The sequence below is a fragment of the Jaculus jaculus genome, chromosome 13, assembly GCF_020740685.1.
Source record: "Jaculus jaculus isolate mJacJac1 chromosome 13, mJacJac1.mat.Y.cur, whole genome shotgun sequence".
NCBI lineage: Eukaryota > Metazoa > Chordata > Mammalia > Rodentia > Dipodidae > Jaculus > Jaculus jaculus.
In genome coordinates, this window is record NC_059114.1 from 50,467,743 (window position 1) to 50,492,478 (window position 24,736).

At 38.8% G+C, this 24,736-nt stretch overlaps 1 protein-coding gene across 1 annotated transcript in view; it reads right to left on the bottom strand.

Moving 5' to 3' along the window:
* The window catches only part of Camk4 (calcium/calmodulin dependent protein kinase IV), a 265,408-nt gene that overhangs the window by 120,903 nt on the left and 119,769 nt on the right, over positions 1-24,736 (bottom strand). The window contains exon 2 of the mRNA XM_045131967.1: positions 5,149-5,227. Within this exon, the coding sequence (XP_044987902.1) occupies positions 5,149-5,227 (79 nt within the window). The remainder of the gene's footprint in view (positions 1-5,148; positions 5,228-24,736) is intronic.

Consider the following 24,736-nt stretch of genomic DNA (forward strand, 5'->3'; position numbering starts at 1 on the left):
AAAAGAAAAAAAGAAGTGTTTACATAGAGACTAATAATGATAATGTTACCAAGGAATAAAAAAATCTAAGCATTAAAGAGATAAGAAACTTTTTATTTAAAATTATATATTAATTTAACTATTTATAAATTAGAATAGTTTCTTTACACTTACTACTTTTCAATATGTATTTGTTTTGGATAAACACTAAATAGCTATTTTGAAATTCACCTTAGAGGTCATACCTGGTAGTATCACGGGTAAAAGTGTGTCCACCAAAAGACGTGTTTGTTATCTTAATTCCTAGTGTCTACCAGTGAGAACTCATTTGGAAATTATGCTAGCTCTGATGTAATTAGGTAAGGTCACGTTGGAAAAGAGTGGGCACTTCATATGATATATTGGTATTGAGGGAGGAGAAGGAGAAAGATAACTTTTTATAAGCAGTTAGCCAGGGACAAATGCCCTAACAGAACATGGATGCCACCTTGCCTGCCCTGGCAGGACTCGAGCCCACATCTGATCTGGTCATATCTGAGGTGGCTGCAAGCAATTCCTCAGTTACAGCACTTCCTGCTCTTTCCTCAAACTAGCACCCCTGGGAGGGCTGGCCCCCACTGAGTCAGCCTTTTGAGTCTGCCAATCATTTGGGTCTCTCCCTTACAAATGTGAGTCTGGTAATGAGGATCAGCCTAATTGGATGTCTGACCCACATAAAAGGACTTGGCACATGTACATACATTCTCTTGATCCCTTTTCTCCTGGTATATGAATTTCCTGGACCTTTCTCTGGTAAGCTCTCTCCCTTTGCAAACTGGCTCAGAAGAGGGGGTGAATTTCTTGTTTTGGGGTGCTTTCTCACTTTGCTGCATGAATGATCTATCTTTAAACACTGAGTCCTTCCAATCTCTGAGCTTTTTTTATGTGAAAGGAATCTTTTAGTCGAGGTTCTCTTGTTTAGCCTTCTGTATGTGTGCGTGCGTGCGTGCGTGCGTGTGTGTGTGTGTGTGTGTGTTGTGTGTTGTCCCTGGAGACTACTGTATGGAAAGGTGAGTCTCTCCATTTTCCCCTCTCTAGTCAAACAAGGAGAATTCCTTTCAGGCCTGAGTCTTTCAGCTAACCTTCTCCTGGATCATAACTCTTCCTAAAATAAACCTCATAAGTCATAATTTACCCTTCTTGGAATCTGTTTGTTCTTTCAATTCTTTGCCAAATCAGATAATGTTACAAAAGTTGGGGTTCACAGGCCTGGAATTTCCTGCATCTTTATGGAATCCCTTCCTAAACCCCAAATTATTGCATCCTTTTTTTTTGTTTGTTTTTTACAAGAAAGGTGAAATTTGGATACAAACGTGCATAGAAAGAAGAGGATGTGGGCTGGAGAGATGGCTTAGCCGTTAGGTGCTTGCCTGTGAAGCCCAAAGACCCCGGTTCTAGGCTCAATTCCCCAGGACCCACATTAGCCAGACGCACAAGGGGGTGGACGCATCTGGAGTTCGTTTGCAGTGGCTGGTGGGCCTGGTGTACCCATTCTCTCTCTCTCTCTCTCTCTCTGCCTCTCTCTCTCTGTTTGTCGCTCTTAAATAAATAAATAAAAATAAACAAAAATATTTTAAAAAAGAAAGAAGAGGATGTGAAAACTTGTAAAAAGAAGGTGGCCATGGGCAACAGAGGCAGAAATTGGAGTGGTAATTTATAAGTCAAGGTACACCAAAGATTGCTAACTATGGCTAGAAGCTAGGTATGAGGCAGGGGACAGGGAACAGCTGATTCTCTCTCAAAGTCACCAGAAGAAACTGACCCTAACAACACTTTAGAACTGGACATCTAGCTTCCAGAACAATACGGGAATGAATTTATATTGTTTTAACTTAAGCTGCCACTATGTGGTAGTTTGTTTCAGTATTCCAAGGAAACTAACATACATTGATAGACTGATGAATCAAAATAGCTAGAAAGCTAGATAAGCAGGCCGAAAATGAAGGAGTTAGCATATCTCATTATTGAGGGTCTCAGGAATTCAACACAATCCTGCTGAATGCGAAGGAGTCTGTCTGCCAAGGAGTCTCTATGGAGATCACCAAACTGCTCCCCTGCAATCTCGAGGCAGTTTGGGGGGCAGGAAGAGACCCTGTTGATTTATGACTCCCTGGAGGCTAGTTCCTGGTTGGTTATTTTAGAAGAAGCTTGCTTCCATCATTATCTAATCTGTCTCACCACCCCGCACTGCCAGCCCAACCGTCTGAGATTAACACCCTCCCCCCCAGCAAAAAAGCCATAAAAAAGCCATCAGGACACCTCCTATTTCCAGTCTTAGGACTGCAAAAATGTGGTGTGCCCCTCTGCTACCTCTAAACAAAACTCACTTAGAAGACCTCAAAATCTTTTTCCTTACAGATAGATGACAGTAGATACATACTAAGTCTAAGATTCAAGCCTTTTAATTTTATGACTAGTCATAAAATAAGAGCCTTAAAAAATACCCAGTGAGGTTGTACAGTGGTCCCATAGTTTTTAATTGAATGAAACAAAACTGCCATTTTTGTAGGTCAAAAAATGGTTTAATCCAGCCATTTTATGAGATTTGACATACTAGATTACATAAATATTTCAAGCTTTCTGAAATCCCTTTTTGTCCTCAGGTACAAAAGTTTTGAATATTCTCTAAAAAAATATTTCTCCTACATCATTTTCCCTCTATAAATAGATTCATAGCATCAATTCATTTCATTTCGATGAGGAAGTTTATGTCTCCATGACCTACATGGAGTTAACACTGGAGGCAATTTGTGGGTGGTTTTGACTGCTTTCTCTCGTTCACAAGTCTCCATGCAGGGTCTATCCTACAAGACAATGAGGAGGATTCCGTCTAATTCACATTCAAAGCTGAGGCTCCTCCAGGGGATTTTCTCTCATCCCATTTGGCACAGCAGTAACTATGTTTGACAACATCTGCCTTACAGCTCCATCTGACACTTGGTTCCCATCCACATTCTCTTCCTGCCTGCCTCTGAGGGAAGATCTCTCCTCTCCCCTCTCCTCCTTTTCCCTCTCCTTCCTCTCTCTCTCTCTCCTTTATCTGCTCTCCTCCCCGTCTCCACCCTCTCCTCTCCTCGGCCCTCCCCTCCCCTCTCCCTCCCCCTCTCCACTCCTTTGTAGCACAAGCTGTCCTGGGACTTGCCATCTTCCTGCTCCTCCTACTTTCCTAATGCTGGGATGACAGGACCATATCACTATGCCTAGCTTTTCATAAGTAATTTATGAACTTTGTTTTCTGAGATTTATGTATCTAGCTCTTTTTAAGTTTTCAGCCAGGAAAAAAATTCATGGAATTTAAATATATATATATTTTGGTTTTCCGAGGTAGGGTCTCACTTTAGAGCAGGCTGACCTGGAATTCACTATGGAGTCTCAGGGTGGCCTCGAACTCATGGCGATTCTCCTACTTCTGCTTCCCGAGTGCTGGGATTAAAGGCGTGCGCCACCACGTCCAGCAACAATATTTTTAACCAAGAGGAAACATAACAGCCAAGTCCAAATATATCTTGTATAAGACAAGTGTTCATGTATTCTAATATAATTTTTAAGTATATATTTAATAAGAAAATCTGTTCATAGATTTTTAAATAATTCCTAGTTCAGATAACTGTTTTAACTAAGAAGTTGATGTAAGGGAAAAATCACAGCCTTATCAAGAAAATTAAAAAAAAAAAAAAAAAAAAAAACCTCTGCAATTTGGACAAACTAAAGAAATTGTCTATACCAGTTAGAACATTTAGAATGCAGAACTTATCAATAACAATTAAGTTACTATGTACTCTGATTAAACTGTCTTTGTTATTTTGCTATGGCTTTAAATTCCAACAGATTGTTCCAAATGTCATTCTATTTCTACTTGACAGAAAATTCTCCATTATGTTCTTCATTATCTGAAGTTATCAAACTTCCCTGTGCCAGGCAATGCATAAACAGCTAGTGATATTAAGTAGCCTTTACGGGGAAATACTGCTTTGGCCTAGAAAAGGTATTACTTGACTTAAAATATATGATTCTTTTCTCTTTGGCATACTTTACAGTTGGGTTTTCAGAAATATATATTCCTCACATATGTATTCGCCTAAAATTTGATAAAAGAACACTGTTCTATAAAATATATCTTTGTGGTTTTATGAGCAGAAACTATATTATAAACAGAAGGAACAGAAAGGGCAAGTCAGGCACAGAGCGTGCTGCACGGGGCCCCTCACAGCGTGCCTCTTCCCGTTGCACGTCTTACTCTTAGCGAGGAGTCCTGGATGCCTGAGCTTTTTCTAGCTCATCTGGGAGCTTAAGGCCAATGTTGCAACCCCAGAACAGAGCCTTTCCTTTTTGTCTAAATTCGAACTTCTAGATGCAGGCTCTGTCCTAGAAACATTTGCTCAGTTGTACTTTTTAACGCAAACCCAGTCTTTGAACACCTAGGCAGATTAGAAACTGATGGGTCCTTCTAAAAATATAGATACTCATGTTTCTTTCTTTTATTCTTTTCTTTCTTTCTTTCTTTCTTTCTTTCTTTTTTTTTTTTTTTGAGGTAGGTTTTACTCTCTCTCAGGCTGACCTAGAATTCAGTATGTGTCATCTCAGGGTGGCCTTGAACTCATGGCGATCTTCCTACCTCTGTCTCCCGAGGGCTGGGATTAAAGGCGTGCACCACCACGCCAGCTCTACATACTCATGTTTCATTTAACATTCTTCTAAGTAGCAAGCATCCTTAACATATTAAAACGTGGGTTCTAATGTTTAAATATTAAAATATTGTTATATATACATATAAAAATTCACATATATAATATAATATAATATGTATATAATCATAAATAATATAGTATCTATGTATATGTATATATGTGTGTGTGTGTGTGTGTGTGTATACATCCAAGAGCCTGGCTGGCATACAATCCAAGTATTCCTTGCCAGTCTTAATGTTCTTTCTTTCCACACACCTCTCTGCAAGCCATATCCAACCCATGATCCGACTGGTTTTGAAGCATTACGTGGTTTCCAGGAGACTACAGTCTATTTGGGTGGTACTCTCCCTGGCCCCTTTGTCCTCTGAGTCAAGTTTCAGGTTCTTGACTTCTCAGGTGGCAGGTCCCTCAGAGATGCTATTATATAATGAAATGAACTTACTGTTTTCTTTAACACTTTGAGGGCATAAGGCTTCTGGGTCCCCTTCTGTTTGCATCTGTACACAATGGATGTAGCACCCCTTGGGGGGGGAGACAAAAAGAAAATGAATGTTATGCTGTGGACATGATCAAAGGGGAAAGCTTTAAAATAAGTGCTTCTTGCCCATTCCCCCATAACATCAAATGTATATACATCCTACCATATGCTGATCAAGAGCAATGTTTCCTCATAGCTGAATAAAGTTGGCTCAGAGAATTCTGTGTGTTCTCACCTGCTCTCTCCTCATGCCCCATCCATATACAAGTAGCAGTACCCAGGGCTTTTGCATTTCATAGGCTGTTAAGAAATTCAGGTCTTCAAGCAAATATAATTTTTGGAGAACACCCATCTACATTCAGAATCCCAGAGTTTCCTAAAATATACGTATCTGGAGTAAAATAAGACATATGGCTTCAGGGAGAGAGTTTGAAGCTCAGTGCTCTTATTGGGTATGAACAGTCTGCACTTCTGCTGTTTGCCAAAAGGGCTGCCTTTTAACCTGAAGAGGAGAGGGGAAAAAGGGATTCAATAGCTAATTTCATATGTGTGTAAGGCTGTGTTACAAAAAAGAACAGTTCAGTCTGAACGTTCTCACCTTGTACATGAAGCAAGAGAGTAAGGGAAAAAAAAGACAGAGACAAAAAGGCAACTACAGGCCAAACAGATTAAAGCTTTGACAATGAGAAAGAACTTTCAGAAATGTCTTAAAATAAGATCAGCTTGAAGTAAGTCTTTTAGACTTTAGAGATCAGGCCAAAGGACCTATTGCTATATATTTGGTCCTATGATGGTACCATTCTAAGTGAGCACAAAGAATTAGAAAACTTAACCGTATCCCTAGGTATCTAAGCACAATCAATTTTTGACAGATTAAGAAGTCAGGTCTGGTGTACTATATTTGTTAAGAGTTAAGAAAACACTTACTACATTTTAAAATTTTGTTTATGAAGAATTCTAGAAATGAAATAAGTGAAAAGACAAAATTGAAATTTTCTTATTCTTAAATGACTTTAAACATAATTTTGGAAAGCAAAATATAAACATTACATTTATAATATATGTAAAAGTAAAATATATGATAATAGTATAAAAGATAGGTAGAAATTGGTTAAATACTATGAATCTTCATAGTACGTATTAGGTACATGGTATTTCTTAAAGGTAAATCCTGACTAATTAAAGATGTATAATCTGCCAGCTGTGGTGGCACATGCTTTTAATCCCAGCACTCAGGAGGCAGAGGTAGGAGGATCGCTGTGAGTTTGAGGCCACCCTGAGACTACATGTGAATTCCAGGTCAGCCTGAGCTAGAGACCCTACCTCGAAAAACAATACAAAACGAAGCAAAACAAAACACAAACAAACAAAAAAGATGCATAATCTTATCAAGGTCTAAAATAATTATTTAAAATAAAATTCGATAAAGCTAAAAGGTAATAATTAAAACTGAAATGTGAAGAAAAAAAGAGATTCAGCAAACAGAACATCTAATAATGCAATATGGTGTGATTCAATCATGTTAATCACAATACACTTAAACCTCATAAACCACCAATTAAAAAACTGAAGATCACCAGGCATGGTGGTGCACGCCTTCAATCCCAGCACTCGGGAGGCAGAGATAGGAGGATCGCCATGAGTTTGAGACCAGCCTGAGACTACATAGTGAATTCCAGGTCAGCCTGGGTCAGAGCAAGACCTTACCTCGAAAAACCAAAAACCAAAAACCAAACAAACAATAAAACCCTAAAGATCATTATATAAGGTCATCACACCAGGTGAAAAGGCATAGATTAAAAAACAACATGAGCCAGGCATGGTGGCACATGCCTTTAATCCCAGCACCTGGGAAGCAGAGGTAGGAGGATCGCTGTGAGTTCGAGGTCACCCTGAAACAACACAGTGAATTTCAGGTCAGCCTGAGCTAGAGTGAGACCCTACCTCGCAAAACCAAAAAAAAAAAAAAAACAACAACAACAACAACAAAAAAAAAACCCCACAAAATGGGAGGTGGATCATTGGTAAAAGGCACTTGCTTTCAATGTCTTCCAGCTCTGATTTAATTTCCCAGTACCCATGCAAAGCCAGATGCATGATGTGGCACATGAGTCTGGCATATGTTTGGAGTTGGTTTGCAATAGCAAGAATCCTTGGGACATCCACTGTATCTTGCTCTCGTTTTCTCTTTCTTTCTGCCTGTCCATTTCACTCTCTCTCTTTCTCATGAATAAAAATATTTAAAAATACAAGGACCAATAAAAGATACCATGAAAATCTTAATCAAAAGAAGGCAAAAACAATATATTAATATATGACAAAGAAAAATGATAGGGAAACATTACTTAATCTTGAAGGAACAATTCATTAAAATAATATGAGATACAGGGCTGGAGAGATGGCTTAGCGGTTAAGTGCTTGCCTGTGAAGCCTAAGGACCCTGGTTTGAGGCTCGGTTCCCCAGGTCCCACGTTAGCCAGATGCACAAGGAGGCGCACGCGTCTGGAGTTCGTTTGCAGTGGCTGGAAGCCCTGGCTCGCCCATTCTCTCTCTCTCTCTCTCCCTCTATCTGTCTTTCTCTCTGTCTGTCACTATCAAATAAATTAATAAAAAATGAACAAAAATAATAATAATAATAATATGAGATACACCAATGTGCATGTACCTAATAGTGCTTCAAAGCAAAAATAATAGACTGAAAAAAACACATGGAAACTTAAATATGCTTTCTCAGTAACTGGTAGAAAATTGTAGACAAATCTCACCAAGTATATAGAAGACAAAAATGACATTATCAGTTCAATTATACTAGGTATTAGAAAAAATTTACACCAAACAGAAATGTATATTCTCTTAAAAATTACAGGACTTGCATATAGTATTTGATTGATAGAATTATTTATTATAAGATTATAGCAGTCAAGGGTGCTGTTTTGGAGGAAACATGGACATGATACAAAAAGAATGAAAAAGCATCCAGAAATAGTTCCATGCATATATGAACAACTGATTTTTTTAAAAAAATTAATTTAGCTTAATTTTACTTATTTATGAGAGAGAGAGAGAGAGAGAGAGAGAGAATGGGTGCACCAGAGCCTCTAGCCACTGCAAACAAACTCAAGATGTATGCACCCCCTTGTGTATATGGCTTATATGGGTACTGGGAAATGGAACCTGGATCCTTAGGTTTCACAGGAAAGTGCCTTGATCACTTAGCCACTTCTCCAACCCTGAACAATTGATTTTTTTAAAAAATATTTTTTTGGTTTATTTTTATTTATTTATTTGAGAGCGACAGACAGAGAAAGAGGCAGAGAGAGAGAATGGGCACACCAGGGCTTCCAGTCACTGCAGACGAATTCCAGATGTGTGCGCCCCCTTGTGCATCTGGCTAACGTGGGTCCTGGGGAATCAAGCCTCAAACCAGGGTCCTTAGGCTTCACAGGCAAGCGCTTAACCACTAAGCCATCTCTCCAGCCCGAACAATTGATTTTTGACACAAGTAAAATGGCAACTCAGTAGAGAAAGACAGTCTTTCAAATAATAATAATAATAATAATAATAATAATAATGCTGAAACAACTCTTGCAAATAAACCAGAGTGAAATTGAAGAAAATATTTTTAAAACACATGAGGAGATGTTAATATTTATAAAAATATAAGGTACTCAACTCAATATTATGAATACATACATACAAACCAAAACACTGGCAAAGGAATACACAATTCTTAAAAGAAGTGTAGGAAAGTGTTCAAAATTACTAACCACGAGAGAAATGCAAATTAAAACCATAATGAGATGTCACTTACTCAGTGTTAAAATGGCTTTTATGGAAAATATAAGTTATGTCAAGGATTGTTGAAAACATGGAGAAAAGAGAATCCTTGCTCACTTAGTAGGAATTAAATTAGCACAGCCATTATAGAAAAAAGCACTATAAATTTTTCTAAGAAAATGTAAACACATTACTCTTCTATGACCTAACAATCCAATAATAATACTCAAAGGAAATGAACTCAGTATGTCAAGAACTATATGTATTCCCACGTCTTCCACATTCATTTCAGTATTGTTCATATTAGTTAAGATATGGGAATCAGTGTCCGTTAACACATGAGTGGACAAAGACAACGTGATAGACGTATACATAATAGGATACTAAAAGAATCCTAAAAAAGAAAAAAAAAATGCTTTCATAGATGAACTTGAAGGGCAACACATTAAATGAAATAAGTCAGGCACAGAAAGGCAAATGTTACATGATCTCTTTTCTGTGTGGGGTCTAGAAAAGATGAATTCACACAAACACAGTACAGCACAGTAGTTATCAGACTTTGGGGAAAGAGAGTCTAGGGGATATTGCTCAAATGATATAACACTTGAAAATCAACGAAGTTGACTATGAGTGTTTACTGAAGAAAAATCACGATTTGAGGCATTTGTTAATTAGTTTAATTTAATGTAATACTATATATATATTATATATAATATTATATATAATATATATATAGTAATAGTATAATGTAATACCATATATATATATATATATATATATATATATATATATATATATATGTACAACATAAGAATATACCACTTGGGGAATGGGAATCTATGGTAAAGGAGATTTAAAAAATGAAACCAGGCCTGGAGAGATGGCTTAGCAGTTAAGCACTTGCCTGTGAAGCCTAAGGACCCTGGTTCAAGGCTTGATTCCCCAGGACCCACGTTAGCCAGATGCACAAGGGGACGCACGTGTCTCGAGTTCATTTGCAGTGGCTGGAGACCCTGGCATGCCCATTCTTTCCTTCTCTCTCTCTCTCTTTCTCTCTCTCCATATATATATATATATATATCTGCCTCTTTCTCTCTCTGTTGCTCTCAAATAAATAAATAAAAATGATAAACAACAACAACAAAAATGAAACCACACACCCATCTGAATGCCTTAGTTGGTAGGAATACAAAATGGTATAGTTACTTTGGAAAAAAGCTTGCCAGTATCTGATAAACAGATCACACTACCCAAGTATTACAGTCATGTTGTTTACCCAAATTAGATTAAAACTACATTAATTACAAACTTGAACAGGATTCTTCAAAAAACCTTTTGCCAAAAACTAGAAGCAACTCCAATATCCCCTCAAGTATGAAATGGATAAAAATCTGTAACATCCATAAATTGAAGTTGTATGTACAGATGAAAGGAATGAACTAGAATATACAAAATTTAGGTGACTCTCTAATCCAATTTCATAAGTAAAAAAAGGTAAGCTTGGGCTGGAGAGATGGCTTATTGGTTAAGCGCTTGCCTGTGAAGCCTAAGGACCCCGGTTCGAGGCTCGGTTCCCCAGGTCCCACGTTAGCCAGATGCACAAGGGGGCGCACGCGTCTGGAGTTCGTTTGCAGAGGCTGGAAGCCCTGGCACGCCCATTCTCTCTCTCTCCCTCTGTCTTTCTCTTTGTGTCTGTCGCTCTCAAATAAATAAATTAAAAAAAAAAAAAAGGTAAGCTCAAATGCTGATATACTATATAACTCCAATCGTATAATATTCTTGTAGAGGCAAAGTTATAGGAATAAAATATGTACCTTAGTTTTCAGGGACTCATAAATGGGGTGGTACTGAGTATTGAAAAACAAAAGCACAGAGGAATTTACTGTGGTTTGCTCAAGTATATAAACATGTCAACATACGTAGAGCTATGCACTAATAAGGTGACCTTTTTTATAACGTAAATTTAATTAAAACTATTTTTAAGACAACCATGTCATTGAAAGGGAATATTAAACATCAAATAATCAAAATGTGGCCTAAGCATTCATCCCACTTTATTTTTCATATAACGGTATTTAATGTATTTTTTAGAAAGAAATTGATAAAAGTATGACACGAAGTGATTTGCAAATATTGAACTGAAAACTTTATTTTCATATATATATATATATATAACACAAACACACACGTGTACACACAATTAATCCATTAAACGTACTGAGGGACAACTATGCTAAACTTAGAGATGGGGTAGAAAAGCTGAAGATACGGTATCATTTATTTTCTTAAATATGTTTCAATTATGAAGTCCTTTGCTACATTTAGGATTACTTTTATAAAAAAATATTTTATTTTAATTTATTTATTACACAGAGAAAAGGAAAGAGAGAGAATGGGCACACCAAGGCCTCCAGCCACTGCAAATGAACTCCAGACAAACTACAGACGCATGTGCCTCCTTGTGTATCTGGCTAACATGGGTTCTGGGGAATCGAACCTGTATCCTTTGGCTTTGCAGGCAAACACCTTAACCACTAAGTCATCTCTCCAGTCCTAGGATTACTTTTTTTTTTAAGTATTATTTCCATTTTTGACATTTCCATACATGTATAAATTTTGATATTTTTCCCCCATTCCCCTTTTATCCCTTCCTACTTCATTGTAATCTCCATCTTGCTTTCAGGCATTTTTTTTTTTAAACCAATTGAGTTAAATTAAAGTTGCTTACATGATCATGGGTGAAATGTTTAGTATGGAATGGGCATAGTACTGGTTACACCACAGATGAGCCTGACTCCCCTTTCCCATCAACGGCCAGCTGCGGCCAGCGGCTCTGCGAGGTCTGGGTTCTCAGGTGTCCTTCCCCCTGCAACTGTGAGATGACTGACAGCCTTAGTCTTGTGGTGGAAATTGCAGCTGCTGAGTTCAGGAGGGCAACAGCAAGGTCATCTTCAGAAGACAGAGTTTCACAGTCCTCCTCCCCATCCTCCTGTGCTTACATTCTTTGTTCCTGAGAGGTCCCCTGGGGTCCCGAGGGGGTAATGTAGCTCTTCTGTTTGAGATGGGCACACAGTAGTTGCTTACTCTTAGCAATTTTGCCAGCTATCCTTCTATTGCCCATTGTAGTGATAAACTTCATTATCAAGGCCTCAAGCAGTACTAATCTATGGGAACAGATATCGATATTTAGAATGCAGTTTAGCATGTTCACACACAGAGAACTAGGTTCTCCACTAGGCCCAGGTCCCTAGCAACAGAATTTCTTTCTATCATACAGTTCATCTTAGCGTGCTCCTCATACTCAATGTATTAGGAGAAACTATCCGAACCTTTCCAACTTTGTCTTAACAAAATGTGTTTTCTGTCCCCCTCCTTCTTAATCTCACCCCGTTGTCCTTCTCTTCCCTTTTTATTAAAGAATAGAACTTAGTTTAATTTTCGTTTTCCTCCAAATTAAATACAGGAATTTTGACTTAACTATCCATTTGCAGGCTGAGAGCTAGAGACCAGGATACCGTTAGAGTATCAAGTAGAGATCCAATCTTACTTACAATGGAGGCAGAAAATGAGAAATCTTGGGCTGGAGAGATGGCTTAGCGGTTAAGCGCTTGCCTGTGAAGCCTAAGGACCCCGGTTCGAGGCTCGGTTCCCCAGGTCCCACGTTAGCCAGATACACAAGGGGGCACACACGTCTGGAGTTCGTTTGCAGAGGCTGGAAGCCCTGGCGCGCCCATTCTCTCTCTCTCCCTCTATCTGTCTTTCTCTCTGTGTCTGTCGCTCTCAAATAAATAAATAAAAAATTTAAAAAAAAAAAAAAGAAAATGAGAAATCTCGTTTCATTCTGTGCTTTACAGGAAACTAAGATGGCAGTGCACCGTGTTGAGGCAATTTAGAGTTTATCTTTCTGTGGGAGGATCTAGTGGGACATATGTGATGGCTTGAGTCAAAGAAACAAAAGTTGGCTCCTTCCATTCATCCTTTAGCACTTGCACTTTGAAATGCAAGAGAACCTCAGACTCTGAATCTCCCAAGTCATGTAAGCCTAAGGTGCTGTTGACTGCAATGATACGCTTTGTAGCCACAAGGAAGTATCTTTGCTAAGACCATTAGACTGTATAGCTTTACTACTTTTACTCCTTATTTTTAATGACAGAGATCTTGAAATGGCACCAAAGAATCTTGTCTTTTTTTCCCTAATGTCAGGGCTTGGCTGAAGAAAATAGCTACACTAAAATATCAGTCATACTTAAAAATTTCAAAGCATTTTAATTGTGTTTACTTCTGCCTTGGATTTTTTTAATGCTGGTTACTTTTTATCATGTGTATCTTCTTGTAGGAAAGAGCTTCCTAATAGTATTTCTTGAAAAGGTCTAAAAGCAAAGCTGAAATGTCTAAGAGCTGTCAATCACAGTTGGAAACACGAGGTGTGCCACTCCGTTCCACTGCATTTCTTCTGCATGACTGACAACCCTGTTCTTTTCGTTGGTTTTCAGATTAGATGAATTATCAAAGACTCAGGATAACCTTAAGTTGACTCATCTTGAAGTGTGTAAGTACAGTCACATGAAGAAAAGAGACCCGACACCATTCAGCAAGCACACACACCCTGCTATGACTGGGTGAGAGATCTTCACCCCTTCTTTCATCTGTCAGCCCACAACTCAAGTGCTCTTTAACATGACAGTGCTTCAAAGTATGCGTTGGTCATGAATGACACAAAAAAACAAGCAAATAAAAAGTGACATACCTGGACTGACCTCAGATCAACAGAGAACAAGAGGGAATTTGTTTAAATGATCTAATTGCAGATTTGGCATTTCAACTCTTCAAGCTGAAGAATGGCTAACCTTTAGATTTAGAAGCTATCATCAGACATAGAAGCTTTGCGAGTCAGTTAAATACCACAGCCCTAAGGTATATCTCAAAAATATCAGGTCAGGGCTAAAGGGATGGCTTAGCGATTAAGGCACTGGCCTGCAAAGCCAAAGGAGCCAGGTTCGATTCCCCAGAACCCATGTTAGTCAGATGCACAAGGGGGCGCACACATCTGGTGTATGTTGGCAGTGGCTGGAGGCCCTGGCATACCTATTCTCTCCCTCTCTCTCTCTCTCTCTCTCTCTCTCTTTTCTTCTCTTTCTCTGTCAAACAAATAAAATAAAATATTTTTTTGAAAAGCCTTTAAAAAAATCAGGTCAAAGAATGACATTGAATGCCAGACCTTAAGAAATGCCTAAGTCGGGCTGGAGAGATGACTTAGCGGTTAAGCGCTTGCCTGTGAAGCCTAAGGACCTCAGTTCGAGGCTCGGTTCCCCAGGTCCCACGTTAGCCAGATGCACAAGGGGGCGCACGCGTCTGGAGTTCGTTTGCAGAGGCTTGGAAGCCCTGGCGCGCCCATTTTCTCTCTCTCCCTCGATCTGTCTTTCTCTTTGTGTCTGTCGCTCTCAAATAAATAAATAAATAAATAAAAAATAAAAAAAAAGAAATGCCTAAGTCTTGCCGGCATGGTGGTGCACGCCTTTAATCCCAGCACTCGGGAGGCAGAGGTAGGAGGATTGCCGTAAGTTCAAGGCTACCCTGAGACTACATAGTGAATTCCAGGTCAGCCTGGACTACAGTGAAACCCTACCTCGAAGAAAGGAAAAAAAAAAAAAAAAGAAATGCCTAAGTCCAAGGTTTTAGTAAGCTCGCAGTCAGAGTGTCTCCATAGATACACTCTCCCCTTTTCAGGCTCATTCAGCTGCCGAATATTTTTGAGAACAAATGCATAATTTCACACTATCCTGTGTTTTACTTAGTGTCTCATCTCAACTGTTGTGGCTGTCAGCCTGAGATAGTCATCATCTGTTGTTTCCTCCACATATAACCTTACTCTCTATGGACTGTCTTCAGGTTTAAGTCCTGACCCCCACCCTCTTTCAAGACACTGGCACTTGATTCACTCTTCAGCTCTAATCATCCGCTTGAGTCATGACTCCAGTTTCTTAGACTTTGCTTACCAACCTGCTTAAGTCATTGTCTATCAAGAGTCTGTATTTCGCCTAATGCCAGATCTTTTCAAAGACTGTCCAAAACAACTGAAGTTTAGGTACTATAAAAGAAAAAGTAACCTTAAGTTAACAGGATGATTTAAGTATTTGTTTCCAATTGCAAAGTAGTAGAGCAGCAAAATGAAGTTGAATAAAATGACATGAAACATTTATCAGTCCTCTTTGTTTCAAAATATTTGACACCTTTTATTTTTGCCTATGCTATTAATTAGTCAAACGTCCAGTAAATAGTGTGGGCTTTTTCATTTATCTATACAAGAACTATTTAATGTCCTGATATGTTACAAGAAGACCTGCGGATTTTTTCTTCACCTTTATCTTCTATTCTCAGTCTTGTTTCCTTCTATTTCATACCATCTACTATAGTATAACACATGTCCAATACAACTTTCCCATGCTTCTTTAAGTTTATTAACAATGATATGCAATATTTAACATTATTGATGATGGTTATCATAATTTGAAGTTATTAGCCATACAATCTACCTTAGCCTTCAACTGGAAATTTTTACTTTTTCACTGATAATCATTTTCAGAGATGTAGTAGCACTGATCAATAAAATCTTAATAAGTTCTTTTCCTTGCTGCTCCTAAATAAATGTACACATTTTATTCAGTATAACTTTGATGAATATTGTGGCTTCAGCTACATCAAATAAAATTTCATGGATATATTTGTAACAGTTTCTTCACAACTTAATTTTAATTTTCTACTGAGCTTTCAATTTTCCCTGCCATATGACAATTATTTTGATTTAAAAATTAACCTCTTCATCATGATCCCTGAAATAAGGCACACCATCAAATGCAGCCCAAGAACATATAATCATTAACAACAAAAAAAATAATTTCTTACAACCTCAAACTTATACTTCCAAATGAGACCAAGAAAAAGATGTAATTAATTTTTACAGATTATAATCGCTATTTCTGCAAATGCCGTGTGCTCCACAACTACCCTATCAGGTGAGATGTAAATACTAGTAAAATAGTGGCCAACTGCTTTTGGACTGGATTTGAGGCCCTCTTCACAGGAGAGAATCCGTGCTTGTTACTGTAAGCCTGACCCAAAGCCTGTGACTGGGGTGGGGCGGGGAATAGGCCCTAGCACAGACTGTGCTAAGTGGACAGGTTGTCAAAGCGCATGCTGAATGTTGGTGTTTGTGCCCATGGATTGGCGCTGCTCTCAGCTTCTATGACAGAAGTTTCTTTCTGCAATGAGCAGGGATTAATGCAGAGATGTTCACGCGGCCCTAACTGAGAATAACTGAGCATAAGTAACTCCTGTGGGTTTAGCCCTAACTAGGACGTCTAAGCCACCCCCTTTCAAAGCCAGGAACCTCCCAGAAGAGGAAGCAGAAAAAATGTAAGAGCCAGAAGATGGACAGTAGTGCTATAGAATGCTGTCTTGTGGATAAGACATGGCCACCACACTCATGAACCGACAAAAGCTGTGCTTTCCTACACAGGGTTGAGCCTTTCCACATTCCATCATGGATGAAGGAAGGGCTCACAAGACCCCAACTCTCCCCAAAGTAGCTATTGGCAGTTACTAGTTGTTGAGGGAAAGGGACTCATGCTCTTCAGTGGTACAGCCATTGGTAATGTGCCTGTACTCCAGTAGATAACATTCTATCCATGCTAATGCAAGCAGCCCTAATTTACCTCAATGGGTCAACAACAACAGCAAAAAGGTATAAAAATAAGAAAGGGGATAGTTGTGATCCAGAAAGGTTTACATGGGATGGGGAGGGATTAAGAGAGTAATGGGAGTGAATAAGGTCAAACATGTGTATATGAAATTGTCAAAAATTTTGAATACTAAAAAATAAAAATAAAGCTATTTCATTATAGTTAACTCCATAGCAAGGGTGAGTTTGTTAAGGAATATGAAAACAATATTAAAATTATGTGGCTATGAAAATATTTATTCTGTTTTTAAAAAGTGGCTAAAGTCACCATTCATTCTCAAAATGAGTTGATGCAATTCAGTTAGAATGTATTAATCATGTACTGGGAAATGCAGAAAGTTCTAGAGGCCCTTAACAGACTTATGGTATAATATGTAAACAAGGAACAAACATATAAAGCTGTAATTTTTCTGGGCTGGAGAGAGTTTAGTGGTTAAGGCACTTGCCTGCAAAGCTTAAAGACCCAGGTTCAATTTCCCAGGACCCATGTAAGCCAAATGCACAAGGTGGCATATGCATCTCGATTCATTTGCAGTGGTTAGAGGCCCTGGCACACCCATGCTCTCTTTCTTTCTATCTGCCTCTTTCTCGCTTTCTCTTAAATAAATAAATAAAAATGGTTTTAAAAAATAGAAAAAATATTTTTTCAGAGCAGGCCTAACACTAAGATCAAAAATAAGCGACTTTGGGGCTGGAGAAATGGCTTAGCGGTTAAGGCAGTTGCCTGCGAAGCTGAAGGACCTAGGTTCGATTCTCCAGGTCCCATGTCAGCCAGATGCACATGGTGGCATATGTGTTCATTTGCAGTGGCGAGAGGCCCTGGTGTGCCCATTGTCATTCTCTCTCTCTCCCTCCCACCTGTCTCTCTGTCTCTAATAAATAAATAATAAATAGGCAACTCTGGGTAGCATGGATTTATAGTTAATTGTTTTATCATTTTATTAACTGCACAAGAATCCAAATTGTCTTTGACAAACTAAGATACATAGTTCACTGATTGTTGAGCACTAAGAAGAGGAGAGAACTGGAGATCACTGTTATAGAAAGGAAAAATTTAAAGTGATTTCCAAGGTGAGTAGAGAATAGCAAAAGCAGATCAGCCTGCAGGTGTTCTAGGCACACAGCCTATCAGAGCTCTAAGGCCAAATGGGAGGAGCCATCAAGTATTTTACTCCCAAGAGACAGACAGACCTATTTGCATGAGAAATGGGAAACACACAGTAGAATGTTTGGTTGGAAGAGGGAATACCATTTTAAAAGATTATACACATCAGACTAGGCATTTTAAACTTTTGTTTTTTGTTTTGTTTTTTTCATTTTTTCGAGGTAGGGTCTCACTCTAGCCCAGGCTGACCTGGAATTCACTATGGAGTCTCAGGGTGGCCTCGAACTCACGGCGATCCTCCTACCTCTGCCTCCCAAGTGCTGGGATTAAAGGCGTGCACCACCACGCCCGGCTAAAACTTTAATCATGTATCAGTTGCTGAGATAAAATACCTGGCAAAGTCACTTTAAGGGAGGAAAGGTTTATTCTGGCTTACAGCTCTGGGTCCAGTCCATCATGACAAGAAAAAGGCTTGGTGGCAGGAGCTGTTCATTTAGGTCCTAATGAAAGGTCCAAGAATTCAGAAGCTCAGAAATACTATCACGCTCCAAGGGGAGCTTAAGCGGGCCCCCTGCATACCTCAAACTCCAGGCTTTACTCTCTGTTGGAAGCAAGTAAAGAATCCCTCTTCTCATTATATCAGAGCCCGCTCCTAATATAAAACTAGGTAAAAAGGGCATGAGATAGCCCTCAAGGATGGGAAATGAGTAATAAAGTGAACCACTTATTTGGTTTCTGTAAATAGCCTGCACTATAAGCCTTACACTATAAGCCTTAATAGCCCACACTGTAAGCCTTAGTAGCTCGCACCATAAGCTGTAGCAGCCTGCCTCAGACCACCGAGGTCATAGGAGGCTGATACCACACTCTGCTAACCCCCACCTAAGGAACTGCGCAAATGCTGACCACCAAGGTCATAAACTAATTGGCTTAGAAACTATGGGGTGGCACAAACTGACTGGCTAACACCTTGCAGGCTCCTGATATTAAAAAATGATTGGTCTGGGCTGGAGAGATGGCTTAGCAGTTAAGCGCTTGCCTGTGAAGCCTAAGGACCCCGGTTCGAGGCTTGGTTCCCCAGGCCCCACGTTAGCCAGATGCACAAGGGGGCACACACGTCTGGAGTGTGTTTGCAGAGGCTGGAAGCCCTGGCGCGCCCATTCTCTCTCTCTCCCTCTATCTGTCTTTCTCTCTGTGTCTGTCGCTCTCAAATAAATAAATAAATACAAATTAAAAAAAAAAATGATTGGTCTACTGCACTGGCTTTGTTAGAAACCCTATAAAAACTGTCCCGTTCCTGCATTCGGGGCTCTGCAGTCCTCTACCCCTGTGCGGTGTACGACTGTGGGCCCCAGCGCGCTTGGAATAAAATCCTCTTGCAGTTTGCATCAAGACCGCTTCTCGTGAGTGATTTGGGGTGTCGCCATATCCGGGCAGAGCGTGGGGTCCCCCTCCCGGGATTCCTTCACTACCAACATTGTGTTACCTCAGACACTTTGTCCCAAGTCAGCGGGCCGTGCACCCATGTGTCTGTGACCTTGTCCTATTCTTGTTACCTGTACACCTTTATTCTTATACCGATACCTCACCTTGATAATCGCTGTAGTGTTCCAGCAGTTCTTTCAACCGCGTAGGATAAGTTCTCCAACGTTGATCTAAGTTTTAAAGATCATTTGGGGTGTCTGTTTTAGGAATTTTATTTTGTTACAAATAAGAGAATCAATTTGTCAATGTCTATCAGAAAAAATAACTAGGATTGTAAAATTCGATAAATCAATTTGGATGACTTATTAACACCATTGAGTTCTCCCACCAATCTGCAGTGTTTATCACCCCATTTATGTCTTTAATATTTTGTAGTTTTTCTTGTGTTTCACATTTTTGTTGAAGTTATTACTGATTGTTTTATATATTTCTTTATGGTTATTTGCAGGTGGGCAGACAGAGAATGGGTACACAAGGGCCTATAGACACTGCAAATGAACTCTTAGACATGGGTACCACCTTGTGCATCTGGCTTATGTGGCCACTGGGAAATCAAAGCTGGGTCTTTAGGCTTTGCAGGCAAGTGCTTTAACCACTAAGCCATCTCTTTAGCCCTTTATATTTCTTAAGATAATTACATTTTAGAATTTACTTTTAGTTATTTGTTTCTGATGCATTATTTAGTATAATGGCAATTTATCCTACAACCTGTCCAAATCAATTTATTAGATTGTTATTCTTTATTTATTTTTTTTCATCTTTTTGGTGGAATCCTGAGAAATTTCTATTAAAAATGTCATCGTTTTCTTTGCAAAAGTATGGCTTCTTCCTTTCCAATTCCCTCCTTCCTTCTCTCTTTCCCTCCTTCCCTGCCTCCCCTCATTCCTTCCTTCCAAATTACACTGGTTAAGACCTCAAATATAATATTCTGTTAGTATTGAGAATAGATACAATTGGCTTATTCTTTTGGGCTTTTTGTTTTGTTGTTGTTGTTGTTTTTTGGGTAGGGTCTGACCTGAGACTCACTCTGCAGTCCCAGGCTGGCCTCAAATTTACAGCGATCCTCCCACCTCTGTGCCACCTCCATACCTTTTTTGTTTGTTTGTTTGTTTTTGGTTTTCCGAGGTAGGGTCTCACTCTATCCCAGGCTGACCTGGAATTCACTATGTCATCTCAGTGGCCTCAAACTCATGGCAATCCTCCTACCTCTGCCTCCCAAATTCTGGGATTAAAGGTGCATGCGCCATCAGGCCCGTCGTGACTGGCTTCTTCTGAAAGTAAGCTCATTCAGACTTTCATTATTAAAAAATATTAAAAGAATAAGAATAGTATTTTTATAGATGTAGTTTGTCAGAATAAGGTGGTTCCCTTTTAGTTTGCTAAGGCTCACCTAAAACATAAAAACAAACAAACAAACAAAAACATAACCAAGTCTCATGGAAATTCACAGAAGAGGGGGCAGAAAAAAATGTAAGAGCCACAGGGTGGAAGGGAATACCCAGCGACCTGGCCCTCCCCACAATGGCAGACTGCTGCTCTCACAGCTCATAACCCACAGCTCCACAGTGAACACCAGCAATCCCACTGAGGAGGGCACCTCAGTGGAGTGGGGGCAGGGAGGAGGGAAATAATAGTACCAATATATGATGTGTCCATACAAAATTTCTACTTAATAAAAAAAACATAATAAATTTTATCAAATACTTCACCTACTTTTATTAAGATCACCATGTGCTTTCCTTTATTCTCTTAAATGTAGCTATGTCCATTGATCTGTTTCCTAATGTTAACTAACCTTGCATTCTTGGAATAATCTCCACTTGTGCATAGGACATTAAACATGTTATATTTCTACGTGCTATGTTTAACAATTTTAATGGATTGTTTTATGTAATAAAAATGGTCTGTCACTTGATTTTCTTCTAATGTGTTGAAAATGACATGGCATACACAATATGCTCCCATCATAAACAAGAGGGGCATGTATCTGTACATTTTCTGTAAAAGTTTGTATGAACTTAATATTATTTATTTCTTAAGGTTTTTGCAGAATTCATCAGTGAAAGGATTTGCACCCTAGAGTTTGCTTTCAGAGAAGCATTTCAGTAATACATGTATTATATATTGTGTTTAGACTCAATCATTAAAAATTGTCCACTATATTAACTGAATTGGTTAAATATACCATTGTAAAGTTGCACTAAGTGTCCCCTTCAGAGTTTCAGGGTTTATAAGGACACCCCTTCTCATAGGCCCAAGCAGGTTTTTGCTTTCCTTCTGATTTGCTTTTACTTCTCATTTCCTTGATCAATTTTGCTAAGGGTCTGCAGCGTCCTTTAATCACATCAAAGGACAGGCTTTGGTTTTTCTCTGCTGTTTGCTTGCAGTTTTGTTGATCTGTATCTTATTGATTGCTTCTTCCTTTGATATGTAACTGCTACTTTCATTTTACTTTTCTTTAGCTTCTTGAGGTGGAAGATTAAATAATTGAATCTAAACCACTTTTCTTTAAGCACACAATGCTCACTGTTTCCCTTTAGATATCACTTAAGTTGTATCCCTCAAGTTTTGATGCTGTATTTCCATTACCATTCAGGAGAAAAATAATGACCAGCTTTCCTTCAATTGTACTCTTTGTCCCAAGGATTTTTTTTTTTTTTTTTTTTTTTTTTTTTGAGGTAGTGTCTAGCTCAGGCTGACCTGGAATTCACTATGTAGTCTCAGGGTGGCCTTGAACTCATGGCAATCCTCCTACCTCTGCCTCCCAAGTGTTCAGGTTAAATGCATGCACCACCACACTGGGTCTTTCAAAGGATAATTTAAAAGCACAGATGCTGACAAACCTATGACTGAAGGAGAGCAGCAAATAAAAGGCCATGAGAAAAGAAACCACAAATTTCCTTTGCCATTCAAGTCAGCTTTTTAAACATCAACAGCATCTGTTATTGTTTCTTGAGAATTTTGAGGCAGGTGTTATTATATTATGAAAAAACACTATACCCCAAACTTTTCCTGTTGAATAGATTATCAAGAAGGCATATTTTAGGACAAAATAATAAACCTATTTTAGATCACAGGCCTTGGGATAATCCCTACTGCTGCTTCTACAGGATTCATGTGGCTGAGAGCTCTGGCAGATGGCTCTTCCATACAAGGGAAAGATTTTCTCTTTCCCAGATGTACCTCAGGCTTATCTTTGATATTCAGCAACATCTCACATTTGATATGAAGAAACTATATAGATTAGGAGTCCTAAAACCAGTTCCTAAGGTTTTAATACATTGTTTCACTCATTCATAAAAACAACGCTGTCCTCTGTAGGATATCAGAGTTTGAAAATTTTATTGTACACCAGGAGCTCCTTGAACTAAGAGAGTGGCTTCCCATCTATGTACCCTGATGCCCAGTTACATAAACTACATAGCCATCATTCAGGAAACATTTTAAAGATTGACTTGAATAATGTGATATGATAATCACAACATATAAGCAAAGAACACAGAGAGGTATTATAATGTATTATTGTAAAGAAAATATAGTTTGGGAAGACAGTGCATTGTTCAAAAAAGCATAGTCAATAAAAGGCAGAATTGAGTCTGAATCTGTCTCTGCTCTGTCTCAGGATTTCTCTAAGATACACAGTTCTGTTTCTATCCCAACACAGCACAGATCTGCAACTGTCTTTGCATTATGAATAATTGTGTTCACATGTCTGTTTATTGTGACTTGAAGGTGAACACCTGAAATCAGCAGTGCCTTTCATGTTACAGACCAGCAATATAGAATTAGAGAATTAAAAAGAACTAAATAAATAGCTTTCTACTCTTTACTACTTCTACTAAAGCAATGTTTTGTGACTCATAAAAGGAAAAAAAAAAATGGGAAAGGTGAGGATAGGAAGAAGGCAGGAGAGAGTTCATTATTCTAAAAGAAGGAAATATGAGCAGACTCCATTTACACCTAGTTACTGGTTTCCATCTTTATCACCAGCATATATGAAACTGAGAAAACTGTGTTGATTCTAATATATTTAAGATGTGAGATGTTACCAACCTATCATCATAGTTATATATGTTGAGATATTTATATTTGTTTCTACCAGTTGACAACCAACTCCTTCTTTTGCTAATACAGTCAAGTTTCTTTAAGACCAGTTTGTTTGTTTGTGGTGCTGGAGACTGAACCCATGTGTGCTAGGCAAGCACTCTACCATGGAGCCACCAACCATATCCCAAGCCAAGGGTCAATCTCATATAAAAAGTGACATTTACTTTTGGATCGTATTGTCTAAGTTAAACTGCCCTGGGCTGGTGTCAGAGCTTGGCAATTACGATTTATTAGTCTCCTCCAACAACCATGTATTTTTGCCTCCTCCCTTAGGTAACACAAAACCTGTCCTAGTTACATTCGAACAATCTACCCCAAACAAAGCTTCATAAACAGTATTCTCTGAGCTTCATTTTACTCATCCCACAGAACAGGAACCATATCTAAGAGTTTATTATCTACAGTTTCTGAGAGTAACACAGGAGCACCTCACAGCCTGGACCAGCTCATTACACATTCCTTCAGCCTGAAATATGAATATGGAAAGTCTGCTAATTTCTTTAAGCTATTACTTAGTTAACCATTGTGTTGTACACAGTGTACTTTCTCCTAATGCATATACCAAATTAAGTAATAGATTCATACACTAAACATCACTTTTTATAATTACCTTTCTCTTACAAATGAAAAGCCAAATACCTTCAATAAATTCAACCAAGTGCTTGTGTTATCTGTACGTAGTGAAAATCTACTCTTCTTTCTTAGCCAATTATTTACAAATATTCTGCTATGAGATAATCTCCTAACATTTTTATGCTTCTTAACTTTTTACTGTACTTGGATTTAGGATATTGGGATTATGAATTAATTTGAAAAGTAAATGCAAAATTTGTCTTCAGACAATACAAAGGTCAAATTTCATTGAAAATTTGAATGTGGCCACAGCAAAAGATCAACCCAAGTACAGAGCCCATCTTCACATGAGAACCTGCAGGACACAGGGCACATGCCCATGAGGCTGACCCTAGCCACATGCAAACCATGTGACCTTCCTGACCATTGGACTGTCATCCACAAAGGCAGCATATCACATGGGCCACGTCTTCCTTGAGGAGTCATGGCAAGAATCACCCCAGATAAGTTCAAAGTCTTTGCAGGCTCTCACACATCTTATAAGCTTGCATTACATGTCTTCGATGATATACCTGATCTCTTTCAGTTATGTAACAAATATTATAAAAATCTTCCTAGGGGCTGGAGAGATGGCTTAGCAGTTAAGGCATCTGCTTGCAAAGCCAAAGGATCCCAGTTTGATTCTCCAGGACCCAGGTAAGCCAGATACACAAGGGGGGCATGAGCCTAGAGTTCACTTGCAGTGTCTAGTGGCCCTGGTACACCCA